Source organism: Charadrius vociferus, unplaced genomic scaffold (genome assembly GCF_000708025.1).
Source record: "Charadrius vociferus isolate BGI_N301 unplaced genomic scaffold, ASM70802v2 scaffold27, whole genome shotgun sequence".
NCBI classification, from domain to species: Eukaryota; Metazoa; Chordata; class Aves; order Charadriiformes; family Charadriidae; genus Charadrius; species Charadrius vociferus.
The window spans coordinates 797,615-812,558 of NW_009649173.1; the positions used below are offsets into that span (position 1 = coordinate 797,615).

At 39.9% G+C, this 14,944-nt stretch overlaps 1 protein-coding gene across 1 annotated transcript; it reads left to right on the plus strand.

Annotated features, from left to right (window-relative positions):
• Positions 1-66: 66 nt before the first annotated feature.
• On the plus strand, positions 67-12,751 carry TEKT4 (tektin 4). The gene is made up of 6 exons (XM_009888536.1): positions 67-600; positions 7,636-7,706; positions 9,186-9,329; positions 10,220-10,442; positions 10,744-10,898; positions 12,396-12,751. Exons 1-6 carry the CDS (start codon positions 67-69, stop codon positions 12,610-12,612), a joined length of 1,344 nt encoding a protein of 447 aa, XP_009886838.1. The 3' UTR covers positions 12,613-12,751.
• The last annotated feature ends 2,193 nt before the right edge of the window (positions 12,752-14,944 follow it).

Below are 14,944 nucleotides of genomic sequence, written 5' to 3' on the forward strand. Positions count from 1 at the left end.
GGGACGGGAGGACCCGGCGCGGCCTAGCGGGGAGGCAGGGCTTGCCCTGCGGGAGGCCCCGGAGCCATGGCGCAGCCCAGGGTCCTGCTGACCAAGGAGCCGGCGCCGCAGTCGGTGCCTCCCTCCGACCTACCCATGAAGGTGTACGAGGTGGCGCTGACCACGGGGCCGGACTCGTCTAGCGGCCGGGACACTGCTGGCTTCCGCACGGCCAAGTACCTGCCCACCGAGTGGCACCTGAACAACTCTGAGCTGTATCACAAGGCCTTTGCCGGCTGCGAGCAGGCCGAGCACGGCAGGGCCGAGGCCAAGGAGCTGGCCGAGTATGCTGCTGCTGCTGCCCAGCGTGCCCAGCAGGACTCCACAGCTGCCCTGGGCCAGCGCCTGCAAGATATACACTTCTGGAAGGCCGAGCTCCAGAAGGAGATTGAGGACCTTGATGCTGAGACCAACCTACTGGCAGCCCAGAAGCTGCGTCTGGAAAGGGCGCTTGATGCCACCGAGGTGCCCTATGCTATTGCCACCGATAACCTGCAGTGTTGGGACAGGAGGCAAGCCCCAGACCTGGTCAGTGATGAGGTGGAGAGAGAATTGCTGAAGGTGAGCAGGACGTTAGGATGTTAAGGGTTGTTGGCTGCACTCTCTTAGTGCTGCCCTGGGCTCTAAAATAGTGAACAGCTTGGTCAGTAGGTGGTAACTGCAGCTCATGAAGGTATCTTCTGGCAATGCACAGAGGCCTAGTGCCCCTTTCTGGCAGCCTGGAAGAGCCCCGTCACTCCTAGGTTTAGGCAGGATTGTTTAAAATCCTTCCTCTGTTTAAAAAGTATTTAAAATCACACGACTATGACTAGAGGAGACCAAATCCCCTCTCTCAGACCAGATCCAAACAAAATCAAAACAGAGGTTTCCTGAACCAGGATGGGCATCCTATTCTGGTATTAAACTTCTTCCAGCCTCCATTTGGATTAAAGTCCTCTCATCTCTGCATGTTACACTTTAAAAATGCAGTACCCCATGAGCAGACTATTCAGGACCAGTGAAATGCTTGCTCCTTGCCTGTTTCCATGCTCAAGCTGTCCAAATCTGGCAGTCTCTGCCATTACCTTTTACTACAGAGTCTGATGCTGTAGTCTTGCCAAGGTTCACAACAAGGTGGTGATCCAACACTGAACTACAGTGTCTCAACACAGACCATCATTTTAAACGTCCTGCAGGACAGCAGCACAGCTCTCTCTGAACTGTGCAATGTAGTCGTGTGACACCTGCATGAGATGACAGCTCCAGGCAAGCGGGGGGGCACAGACAGATGGTATTTCTGACAGTGTGACTTCAGCAAACCTGAGACTCTCCTGAAATTTGCTTGATCCTTTTCCTCCCATAGAGGACTCTCTATTTCAGCTGACACTTTGTTACCTGTCACTGAGATCCAGCGCTGCATGTAGATTGCCTTCAAACCTAATGTAATTCTTGCGGCTGCACATGTTACAGAGAACAGATTCTGGGTCATTTTTCATTCTGGAATGATACATATTCTAGTGTCCCACAAATAAATTAATGATTATTTGCCTACAGCCTCCAATATATTATGAAAGTTGATTCATGATGAGTTACTGATTAAAACAGATGATTAATATTTGTTGTTAGAAAAATATTGGAGAGACTTACATAGTTGATGGCATGATAGTACTTAGCAATATTTTTAATAGGAATTGTGTACAATTGCTGAATTGTAATCTATACTTAAGAGGTTGTTCTAGTCAAAAATATAACTGTGTGAGACAGTGTATAGGATATTTCAGTGTGTGAATTGTTACAAGGTTTAGATTATGGAAAATAAATTATGTTCATCAGCTGCTGATGTTTTAGAGAAGTATGTGAAATGTAAGATTTACACCAAAAAATCATTTTCTGTCAGGGTTTGTCTCCTGTATTTCTTTCCTCCTGATCTCAGAGAATAGTTTGTTCATTGCTCAGAAGTCCATCTGCTGCTGCTGCTAATTCTTCACCTGAAATTGTGGTTCTCTGCTTGTGACGACCGATCGTCAACAGCCAAGTGGGATGTCATCAAAAAAGAATGATGTGAGTTCAGATGAGGCGTGTATACCAGCAGCAGATGGACTCTTGAGAAATGAAGATTTTGTTGCCATGCCAATGACCTTTGCAGTGCAGAAGGAAGGGGAGTACATAATATGGGAGGAAATCCTTCCCAGTTTCACAGAGGAGTAGATTTTATGGCATGAATGTTTGCAAAGAGCTTTTAAATAGAAAATAGCCAGAAAATAGCTTTGCTAGCTCTTTAAGCTGCAGCTATACTCTATACCTCTTTCACTGCAAGAAATCAGGTGGTACCTTGTATTTCTTACTCTTTCCGAATCTGACTAATAATTCTTGACGCTTAGAGCTGCTCTGCCATGAATTCTGACTGTTCACTGCACAGATTTCCAAGTTAATGGCTCAGTTCACTGGTAGCTCTGTGTTACAACATTTGCTTGTTTGGAGGAGTTATGCAAATTTTATCACTAAAGTACTGACATACTTTTTCTGAATGTAACTTACTTGTCCAGTCACTTTGTAATCCTAACTCTCTTAAGAAATACAAGGGAGATCAGGAATAATTTATTCTCTTCCCATGCAAAAACTGAGAAAAAGAAGAAATAGTTTCCACGAGTCAGCTGTGTGAGGAAACAGACATTCTTTTTCTCGCAGTTTTAATTACACAGTTAATTGATATTCTAGGGCATTTTCCTTCCTTTGAAATTCTTCCTCTCCTACTAGCAGCTCAGGCTTGTGCTGGCATTATTCTTTGGTATCTTTGCCATATTCCTGCCAGCTCCCATGGACAGGCGCATGGGGGAATCTGCAGCCAGGGGAGGAGCGTGTCTGGGCAAGGGACTGCCTTTCACATAGTCATGGAAAAGCTTTTCATAGGACATAGGGTTTTTTCCTGCTTTCAGCTTTCTGCAGCAATGAAGAACATTTTCCAGTTCCCAGAGCATCCTGCTGAGATAACCACCTTTCAGCAGCCCCTTGGCAGATGACATTTAAAGAGACAACATCAAATACAAGCAGTTTTGAATTCTGCATGTAATTGCACTTTCATTATCTGGTCAGTAAGAATCACTTCAGATGACTCACAAAGAAAACAGAACTCTCTCTGATGAAGGTTTTATGCATCCAGATAAGATTTGGGGTTTTCCTATTTTTTTCCTCTTTTAAGGAGTTTTGGCTCCAACTCATCCGTCCTATTTGCTTTGCAGCATGGAGTCATATTTAGACCATGTATTGTGATACATACCACCACTAAATAGCAACAGCTGGAATGAGGGATGAGGGTATTTAAGTGAAAGCTCCTTACATGCATAGTAAAATCAGCTGTTATGCAGAAGCTCATTCACTCCACTTAGCAGCCTATTAATCTTTTCTTAATGCAGTTCTGGTTAAGAAAGAGAAGCTGAAGGACACAATTGTTTTTCCAATAAAGAAGGATCTTTGATGACTAAAAGAAGATAAAATCTCTCAAGTAGAATAATTTTATTTATTTGTGCTGCTGCGTTGGAAATAGCTGAATTCAGAAAAAGCAGTACACGCATCTGTTTTATATCAGGTTTTTGACTTTCATAACCTATATGACATCTCCTCTGAATTCCCTTTGCATCAGTTTAATGACAATTTAGTATGTTTATGTGCACACATTTAATATTGAAAATGTAAGCGCTAGCAAAGGACTTGCCACATAGTGGTATACTCTCAATAAATCATGTTGCAACTGCATATATTCTGCATTTCAAGGTTATTTCTGCATGTCCAGTGTCCAGATTCATTAACTGAGTGCCAGATATGACTGTGGCATAAGCAGATGTACTTATATTTATGCCATATTTTTACCCTAGAAATGTATTTGACTCAAGAGTGTTGATTTGTTGTGCATTTGCGTCAACAATGAAGTCATCCCCAGCTATTCCCTGATGCTGAAGACAAAGGCATTAGCCAAGATCCTGTCCACTGTGTAAAATCAAAGTTTAAAAAAATGGAAAAGTATACCTAAGTGTGTTTTGCTGCTAACTGCAATAATGGGGCAAGGAAAACAGTGGAATACCATTTCCAAACACTGTGTTCTGCAGCTTTGCACAATAGGACAGTCCTGTACATAGACAGCTCAGTTAAGAGCGTGGTGCTTATTTTCAACATCTGCAGATGGCAGATTTTGAAATGATTCTCAGAGACCAGCAGGAAAAAGGCCAGTCACAGAGCTGAGTTTTTGAAGACTGTTACCTGCTTTCGCTCCCAGCTGCACTGTGTCTTCCTGTTACATGCTGTTTGGGGGTCTGAATCTAGTGAAAACTGTAAGCTAGCTTGCTTCTATTTGCTGTGGGACATCTGGTGTCATGTTGTTACTGATGGGTGGATGCAGCCGGATTTGTAATCAAGGGCGACTGCACAGCCTTTCTCATGGCGTTCTACCAGTTCCTCCTAGCTGCTCCCTCACTGTGTTATTCTGGCCCTGGGTGCTGTATTTAGACATTGCTGACATCTGCAAGTCACTGATGTAAAAAGACAGGCTGAAAAAAAAAAAAAAAGGATTTGTAAATTCATGGAAGGCACAAACATCTGCTCTTAAACATTTTCTTTGCACCATTAATTAAACACTTACAAAGTCATGAACTGGGATGGTTTTATCGCTAGACTTGAGGAAAATCCAACTTTTGCAACATAAACATTAAATACTGTAATAAAAATAAATGGCATGCTAAACTATAAAAGGTTCTCTCCCTGTTAATTGACAACCATTTATAATAACAGAGGTTTATTATTAGTATTAACCATGGAGAAGACAGCTGAAAAGAAGCCAAGATCACTTCAGATTTGACAGTATTTCATTTTAACAGACAGCACATGAAGACATGGGAAAAATAAGGAGAGAGAAAAAAAAGAAAAGACATTTCATCCACCAAATCCTCTCAGGAACTGAAGAAATGCAAGTCTAAGTTAATGTCTTCTGAGCCAAAGATGCTGCTAGCTACTAAAACTCTTTCACATGCTTTGACTCTCTTAATACAGTCTGGGCCTTCAAATGAATTGCCAACACCGTTCTGTGCACAGACTAAAGAAAGATCATCCTTTCTGCCACTTGGTAAAACCCAGATCTACCCCCAGGATTTTAATGTGGAATTCCGTCCAGGAGAGCTGTGCTCCTGGCTGCAGCTCCCTCTGCCATGGTTGTTGATGGACTTTACTCTGGAAAGAGAATGTGAAGGAGCAGACATGGCATTTTCTAAGTCCTCCCTGTGGTGTATGAGATTCCCAGTTGCTGCTCCTCTGCAGGTAGCGCTGCCTGGCAGGCGTTCACGCAGTGTGGACCTTCTCCCACGTCCATCCCACGAGCCAGCCACAGCTGTGGGTAGGCAGCAGGCTGGATTGTCCTGCGACGTCTAACAGTACACCTAGGACTGAGGAACCTGGATTAAAGGATCTTCATCTTCAACCTGGTGCCACAGCTCCTCCCAGCCATACAATCTGAATTTTTAACTGTTTTAAAAGTTAAGAGCAATCATTTAGTATATAAGAAATGAAAATTCATTGTCATTTATCCCTGCTTATTCAGTTTAACTAGTCTTAGACTGCCACTAATTATGAGAATCATATCTTCAGTTTTAAATGTCATGTTTGAATGTGTATCTCCTCAACAGGGATTCCATTTTAAAATTTTATTTTAGGTCATTCAACAAGGAAATTCTTTATTTTTGCATTATTTCACTCTTTCTATGTGAGAGACCTTAATTGCTAAAGGAAGACTTTTCTTATTTAAAATCAGGCACATTACTCACAGGAAACTGGTTGTCTCTTTATTTACATGGAAACTGACTACCAAACACAAAATAACATCAATTACTATAAATATAATTTTGAGTGCGATACCTTTCTAACCCTGTAAAATCCTTTTGAATTTTTACTTTGACAACTCAACCATTGTAATACTTCCTCCCTGCAGAAAGTGTTTTCATGTTCTCACAGTTTGTAAAAGGATACCTTCAGCTATGTGTTTATTTTAATTGTTCTCTTTTTGAACCTTAAAAATAATACTTTATTTCCAATCATGATTGTCCTTTTCCATTTAGAATAAAATGATTTTTTTTATGGTCCCTGTTGGTTTCTTATGATGGAGAAACTCACACTACAGGGATACATGCACTCATTTATTTCTCAAAACCAGTACAAGAATCAATGTGTGCCAGCAGTGTTCTGGGAATAAAGTTTATTACTACGTACGTACTCCCTTAGCTGTCATTGGTGGACTGTCATTGATGTAAACCAGCAAAATTAATTAGGAGTTTTTAATATACAAAAGTTCTTTTTAATATCTGAGCCTCAAATATTAAATTCCTTTAAATAGTAAAAAAGAGAATGCTTGCTGGACTGGCTTTTATATAATAATATGTAATCACCTGGTCAGTAAAGTCATTTCGTAGAGCATTGATAGTTAATCCCTAAAGCACCATTATAGCAGTCACAAATGAGCGCCAGTACTTTTGGTTCAACAAGACATTATTAGAAAATACCGTCTTTTTTGGTTTGATCACATTTGTGTGGAAATGAACATTCCCGCTAAAACCAGCTTGAGCTGAAGCTTCAGCCATCGGATCTGGTACGAAGGCGAGGCAAAGCTTCGTGATGTTGAGCAGTCATGGCTTGCGACTGAGAGGAAATTAACCCCTCCAACAACATTGCATATTTCAGATAATTCTGCAGTCCGTGATACTGTCCATCATCAGAGGCAAAATGAGCTCTGGAATAAATAGCTCTGGTAAAAAAAGTAAAGTTGTAAGTGTCATTGGGTTTATATTTCCTACACCTGCTGAAGCAGACAGTGACTAAATCGTAGAGTAGTTAACTTCTATTTTTAGTTGATAAATATCATTCAAAGGACTCAGACCGACAGAATAATATGATACTGCCACTCCTTTATGTTAAATAGCACCTTATCACCATATTTCAGACAAAGTGTGGTTTTGGAGATCTGCAGGAATCTGATGGGAAGCCTCTGCCTTGCATACAGATAAAACGCTTACTACAGGCGGAGGCAGAGGGCTCTGAAGGCACCTGCAAGGACTCAGCAAGCCGGTGTCTTGCCAGAGACGCTGATCTGCTGCATCACATCCCTGTGGCAAGGCAGCAGCCCCTGACATCCGAGTTTGTGCTCGCGGGGTAGACGGTGCCCTGCTCAGGTTTGCAATGGCACCTTATGTTGGTACAAGGCAATGACGCTGGTCTTCTGCGGAGCGTGGTGTTGGTGCCTTCTTTTCCACCTACTTCAAGGCTGTGCAAGTAATTCATATGTTCTGTTTAATCTGATAGAACATAGATTTTATTTTTTTTTCATAGAATATGCATGCAATATGAAAATAAGGAATGCCCAGGCTTTAGAAGTATTCCGAGTATTGTTGCCACCTTGGACTTATAGCTGAGTTACCTCTGTATCTGCTAACTCCTCAGAACATCTTGTCTTGCAATAACAGGGTAAGAGTAGGTAATGAGTGGAAGATTTAAGTATTTATCCACAACCATTGAAATCAAATTGCTCTGCAGGATAGCATATACTGCACTGGCTATCACAGAAGTCTCAATGTTTTTATCTAGGAAGTTGAACTCATCAAAAATATCCAGGAGCTTTTGAAAAGAACTTTGATGCAAGCTGGCAATCAGATGCGGTAAGACATTTTTACAATACCTTAGCAGCTAATTTATATAGCGAAATAATTCCTGACATATAGGAGTACAATGCCCAGTGGATAAAGTTTGTACCCACGCCAGGCTTATGAACCACATGAATTTCATTTAAACCTGAACAAACCCAGTGGTGAACCATCAGGATTTTCAAGTAGGGTAAAGTTCGAGAAGAGCCGTGCCCTAAAGCCATGCTTTAGATTTTCAGCCCTGATTTCTAGTATGTGTATTCAGTCCTCCAATTTCCCAACACTAAACTTGAGCACAATAAAAATATTATCTGGATATCACTCTACTTTGTTGCATTTTATGATATATTTGTAGTATAGAATCTTTTAATAATTTCTGATCAAAGGACCTTTTCAAGATGAGTTTTTTGCCACGAGATGTCAGTATGAACTTAAAATATGAAACTTCGCTCTACCTTCTGTATCAGTCTGGATGTTTGTTGCATTTCAAAAAGAATATTTGCTTTTAATTTATAACAAGCCCTTTGCAAAGATGTTACCCAAATCCTAAGGTGCATCAATATGAAGGAGTTAACTGCTGGAAACCTCGATATTTTAGTTGTTTTTGTTTTTTTTTTAATCTGGTCCAATCTGTGCTATTCTACCAGATAAAATTAAATTTTGTTTTTAGAAAGAAGGTCTATAAATGCAAAATAATTTAAATTAGTTCCGCTACATCAATTAGAGTATGAGAATAATCCACTGAGTGAGTGTATGCTTGGCTTTTCATAATTGCTTTAAGATCGTTTTAGTACTATCATGGGCAGGCGCAGTCTTTTTAATTCCTTAGGTGACAGTGACATCTGGTGTTAACAGTTGATAACCACCCACTGTCTTTGGTAACCTGAAGTCATTCTTATTACTTTGGTGACGTATGATTCATTTAATTGACAACAAAACAGCAGGTTTGACTCCAAATATCATTGTACCTGTATCTTCCATCGATAAATGATGCTGTCTGCATGCTACAGTCATTGAAAGGCTAGAGGGAGAAGGGAGAATGATACAGGGTCACCTTATGGAGGTCTTAAATTTGAGTCAGGCTCAATATAGCAGCAAAAGAGGAGGATGGGTCTTCTGTCAGCACTACCTGATGTCTTATCATGGGAAGAGTGTTCTGTTGGGCAAACCTCACACCTATTCTCCCCATAATAACTGCAGCTGTAGCTGCTACTGAAAAAATCCTCCGTCCAACAACTCCGTTGTCTCAGGCTACAAGAGCTCTAAGCCTTCAGTGGGCACAGAACAGTACGGATGGTCTAGGGTAGTGGTTAACCCATCGGGCTTCCTGGCTTTGTAGCAGGTAGTTGTAAGAGAGTGTTTGGTTAGGAAGGTTTACGTTCTCACTGTGGTTTCTAAGAGTAGGCTCAGGAGCCTAGCTTCACAAATGTTTGTGCTAGTTTTGTTAATTGCATTGTTTTCCACTAACAATGTGTGATAATGATAAATTTTCAGATTAAATCGAGAACACAAAGAGGTCTGTGAAATGGACTGGTCAGACAAAGTTGAAACATACAACATTGATGATAAATGTGGCAGATACAGTAACCAGAGCACCAACATCCAGTTCCATCCCAGCTCAGTGAAGTTTGAAGAGAGGTGAGCAGTTACTGTCATTATCCTCCACAAAGAGGAGGATATATAAGATATAATACATCCTTTGCATCGGCGAAAGCTGTAATGCTGCTCTGAATTAAAGGTGTGATTGCTGCTTCTTTGGACATACAATGTCATAGCTTTAAAACAGGTACATGGATAGTAAAGGTCGTGCTACTGTCTCAGCATGGCACACCACTGATGGCAAAGTTGGTTCGCTGTAGGCAGACTGAGTTTGTAGAAGTTTTTTGCAGAAATAATTGGCTTTATCCTTTTAAAGCCTGATCTAAATCCTATTGAGACTTACCATTTGACATTGGCAGGCATGCTATTCTTTCGGGAAAGGCATGTGCTGCTTCCTCGACACAGAAAGGACTCCTATTACTTGCAATAAATCTTGCTGCTTCCCTCTCCCCTTTCAGGCAGTGTTCCTATGGTGCAGTGTCCCAAGTGCTATGTAGTTCCTTCTGCTGTTCAACATGGCAAAGTATAACCAGAGATCTTGTTTCTTTTTCTTTTGAGGTAGACACAGACTGTAAAGCTCGAATATATTAATGTGTTTATTTGCTGATGACTTAATTGCTTGCGCTTGCACAAAAAAGTATATGTATACTTTTTTGCCTTAGTAGTATTAGCTAAAGGTGGAAGAACTTTGGATGATTGTGTGTCATGTATTGTATCCCTCAGAGGCCAAAGGATGAATAAGAGTTCCTTAATTTTGTAAAGGATTAGTCTTCTTCATTCATGGTAAGTCTAGACTGCAGCAACAGCAAAACCAAACAGAGGTTGACAACACTTTTGCAAGGAGAAAACCACTTCAGATTGTCTTTGTAAGTGCAACTTGAACAAAAGATCAAGGTTCCTATTTGTATACCATTCACCTCTTCCTCCAGCGCCTCAACACCAGAGACATGGGCCAAGTTCAGTCATGACAACATCTACAGGGCAGAACGAGAAAAGCTGGCTTCCATCAATCTTCGTGACTTGATTGACAATATTCTTCATGATATATCTGAGGACATGAGGATGCAATGTGCTGCTGTTAATGAGGCTTTCGACAAACACTGCGAGGAGCTGGACGATTCAAAACAGAAGCTAGAGTATCATTTGAAAAAAGTAAGTGTTATTCTTGAAATGCTGGCTACAGGGGTGATAGCCTCTTTTGAGAAGATCACAGTAGATTATCCTCAAGGAAAAATGTCTTAATCCATGTCAGGTACAGAACAGTATTCTGTGGCAGCTTAATATCTGATAAGAGTATTCCTATTTCTGTACTTCTATGTCTTCTATATTCTGGCCAAATAGGAGGTCAAAACTATGAACTGGCTCACTAGGACCATGAACAGATGTATAGCATGCACAGAGACAATGTGTATTCTTTTTTTAAACAGTTCTTTTTCTTGGGTATCCTCTTTAGATCCTTAAGGAGACTGGTGATCTAGAAGCTAACATTGCCGCTCTCAAACAAGCTATCAAAGACAAAGAAGCCCCAATGAAAGTTGCTCAGACAAGGCTGTACGACAGATCTTTTAGGCCCAACGTAGAGCTCTGCAGAGATGAAGCACAATTCAGGTAAACACTATCAAACAGGTCCTCCAAGGTTTCCATTTTATCCAGAAGTGAGGTTAGACAGCTTTTCCACTTTTTATTGGCAACACATGGCCTCTAGTTTTTATTGCTAGGCTTGATTCTGATATAAATCAGAAATAATTCAATTGACTGAAATCACTGTGAGGAAAATATCGTTTTAAGCTAATGTATTGACAAATAGAAAACTATAGACTCAACTCTGCCTTTTGTCTTTGCTTTCTTCTTTGAACCGTGTGGTTTCTTTCGGAATTAGATGATCCAAAAAAAATCTGACAGCATGTGGATCATTTGAAACCCTTTTGCTGTAGCAGAAGTTCACCACAAGGTGGACTATGTGCTGAATGAATTATGCTTCAAGTGCTGATGATGTAAATAAGCTGCACATATTCATAGTCTGAGACAAGTCCTCGGTACTATCAACCGTTGGGCTCGTGGCATTTGATTTTCAGTAATAATCCAGTTTAAAACTGGAGGTCAACAAATCCTTTCCAATTAAAGGTCTGAATGTCACATTTGTCAGTTTTGATCTCATTATAAGCTTTGTAATTGATTCTCCTCCTTCACATTTTCCTACCCTTAGGAAAAGTGGGGAATCAGCTTTTGCAGGCTTACAATATCCTTGTAGCAAAGCTGCCTACCATTTAAAACCAATATGCTGGTTTTTATACAGTGAGAAAGAAGCTACAGTTAATCCAAATGCTTTATACCATCTCAACCACACTCATTTAAGGTCCTGATTCAGCAAACCATCCCTGTGTGAGCTTTTCAGTATGTACATTGCCTTTAATGGGATTTAGGGACACACACAAGCCCTTCGCTGAATGAGCGTGTGTTTAATTGCCAGACTTATACTGTTTGTAGTTACTCAGTTTGCATAGCACACCGGGATCTTGTTTTCTCAGGAAGGAAGTATGTGCCTTCTTTGCAGGTAGATTGCAGTAAAGCACCTAACCTTCACTGACTTTCGGTTGAAATGAAGTGCTGCTTTAAAAATGGTTTGCTGCTTTTTTAAAATTATGTGCTGATGCTTCTTTAAATGCTTATATGGTTTTAAAGTGAAGACTGTTTTCTGATCTCTGGTGCAAGTGTCATCTTTAATACTTGAGTTTTATACCAGTGAACAGATGTCAAAAACCAGGCTTAATAAAATGCTCATCCAGTCAAACTGGGTGACTTGCCTCACAATTTTCATCCTATAATTCTTAGTACAAGTGTCCTGCAGAGTGGGAGAATGTGAGGATGGATAGTTCCACTGTGCTTAGTGGCAAGAGACATTCTTGGTACTATCTAAATCTGTACAGAAACTGTGAAAGTGATCTCTGATTTTCACCAAGTACGGAGACCTCTCTGAGGTCCTTTGTTGTTGAGTATTATGGTTCTATAACTGTTGATCTTTATTCCTGTTACAGTTCATGTGTCTTTTTGAACACAGATTGGCTTCTGCTCATTTTTTTTATTACTTAATGTAATTCTGTTCAGGTTGATCAGTGAAGTTGAAGAGCTAACAGAGTCCATTGCTTCCCTGAAGAAAAAACTGCTGGAATCTGAACAGTCTCTGAGGAACCTGGAAGACACGCGGATGAATTTAGAAAAAGAAATAGCTGTGAAAACAAACAGTATTTTTATTGCTAGGCAAAAGTGCATGGCCCATCGCACACGCTACCCTGTTGTTTTTAAATTAGCAGGTTACCAGTAGTAATCTCTGTACTAACTATGCAAAGTCTGGAAGAAAAACGTTGTCTAGAATCTTTCATATAAAATACATGGATAATATTATACAGAGAAGTACTGTATTCGCTGTTGTTTTCCTCTGTTTGGTTTCAAATGCATTAGCATTGTATCACGGTGGGCTTTGGGTCTTGCCTTTAAAAGTTCAGCCTGAGTACAGATTTTTATAGTGAGTTTAAAACACATCTTAAAGGTAATTCGTTACATCTAGAATTTATCTATATCATAGATGCATAATTTGCACAGTATGTGCTATTTGGGGGTTTCACCCTAATAAGTGAATATGTTGAGTGAATATTTATTATAATAATATACAGAGATGTAGATATAACATACATAACTTTCTAGCATTTTAAGGCAGCCTGAAATGAGAGCAATAAAAATGCTTGCCTGACAGAAGATCACACGATCAGCAAGGAAACAGATGATAGACTTTCAAGCTGCTCAAACATTATTAGTTAAAAAAAAATTTGCACAGGTCAGATGACAATCTGACTATTGGCAAAAGCACTCCCAGTCCATGACATCTGCTTATTTAATCTGAAAATGAGTCCAAGGTTTTTTAACCTTCAAGTCAATAAATTTAGGTTTGTGTTGTTTTTTTTTTTTAAATCTAAACAGCTTGTGAATAGCAATTGTGACTTTCAACTTAAGCACTTGGATGTTGAATTGAGCTCTTGATCTGTTCCAGTTATTCCCTGGAAGCAAGTCGTGTGTTTGAACTATTACCCATAATGGAGAACACATCAGATTGATCTACTCCAGTAGAGCAATGTAACAAATGTCATTTGTCCATTAGCTGAGTGGGCCACTTGGTTAAATAGGTGACAGGTGTCAATAAGGGGGAGAAGATGACATGGAACAATTCCATTATCGTTTCCTCCATTACAGTTTTTAACTTGTAAAAAGCAGCTGATCAAGGAGAATGAAAAAAAAAACAAAAAACCAACCCCAAAAAAATGAAAGGCAAAACCAACAAAAATACCCCTAGCCAAGGTACATTTCTTAATAGCCCTGGTCTGTTAACCAGAGCAGGAGAGGCCATTAGCCTATCTGTTTTTCTCACGAACAGCTATTTGTATTATCTTAACTCAGGATGTGCCGAGCACTATTCAGCAATTGCCCTCCTGCTAAAAGCTACTACCATTTCTTTGAAAACCAACCAGCTGTGTCAGTGAGGGCTTTTGACCCAAGCCTCTATTTCACAGGCTTTGTGTTCGAGAGTTTTGTTTAGCTTTTAAAATATATTTTCTCTTCATTATTGTATTTTTGTAGTCCAGATGTTGAATCCCTGTTAGAAATCACATGTCGATTAAAAAAAAATAAGTGTGGCTCTACTATGCTTTTCATAGAATCATAGAGTTCTGTGCACAGAACTTAAAACAGTTACTAAAGATTATTTTTTTTAGAGTTCATAGAGTTCCTTCATTCTGCCTTTCTTCAAACAGCTTCAGCACCTTTCTTGGTAGCATGTTCTAGCCTGTTCTTCATGCTTAAATCTTACAGCCTAATCGGTGGATCACACTCCTTGTATGCAGCTGCATCACTGCACGGTTGTGTTTAAACCTGACTTTAGCTGCATCAGAAGAAGAAAATGCTCTAAAGGGTGTTCCAATATTCAGAGCTGTGGTGATAAAAGAGTTTTTGTCATTTAGCCCCATTCTCTAGGCAGCGCTGCTTGTTTGGTCGCGTGTACGTCTGTCTCTAGGTGTACAGATGAAACAAAGGGAAAAATAAGACAGTGAACCAGGGTTTAGGCTGATGGGAATATTCACAGAAACCTTTCAGAAAGTACAGAAAGGAGCAACATGTTCAAATTTACCTTACTCGCCCTCTAAAGGAAAAAAAAAGTGGAATCAAAGTGGAATTTTGGTTATGATTATGGCTGATGGGAAGAGGAGAATATGCAGTCCAGGACCCAAAATTATTATTTTGATTCAAGAGTTTTGCATTAGAAAGAGGAAAAGAAAAGTGCTGTCATCTTCTCTGAGATTGTGCTGAGTACAAATAACCTTATGCCCCACATTGGATTGTAAATGGAGCTTCCCTTAATTAAAGCCTATCACTTTAATTTACCTTTGTGAACTAAATTAGTCTGCCCTCGCTTTAGGCCAATCAAGGAGAATTCTGCTCTGGTAAACTTAATACATTGGCAGGAGTGTAATCACTGCCCTATTCACATGGTAATAGATGAATACAAGCAAGTTGTAAGAGTGAGAATCAGATGGAATAGCTTCAAGTTTCAGTAATTATTTTCTTCTTTAATTATTGATTTTTAAAAAATAATTAAAGTCATTGCT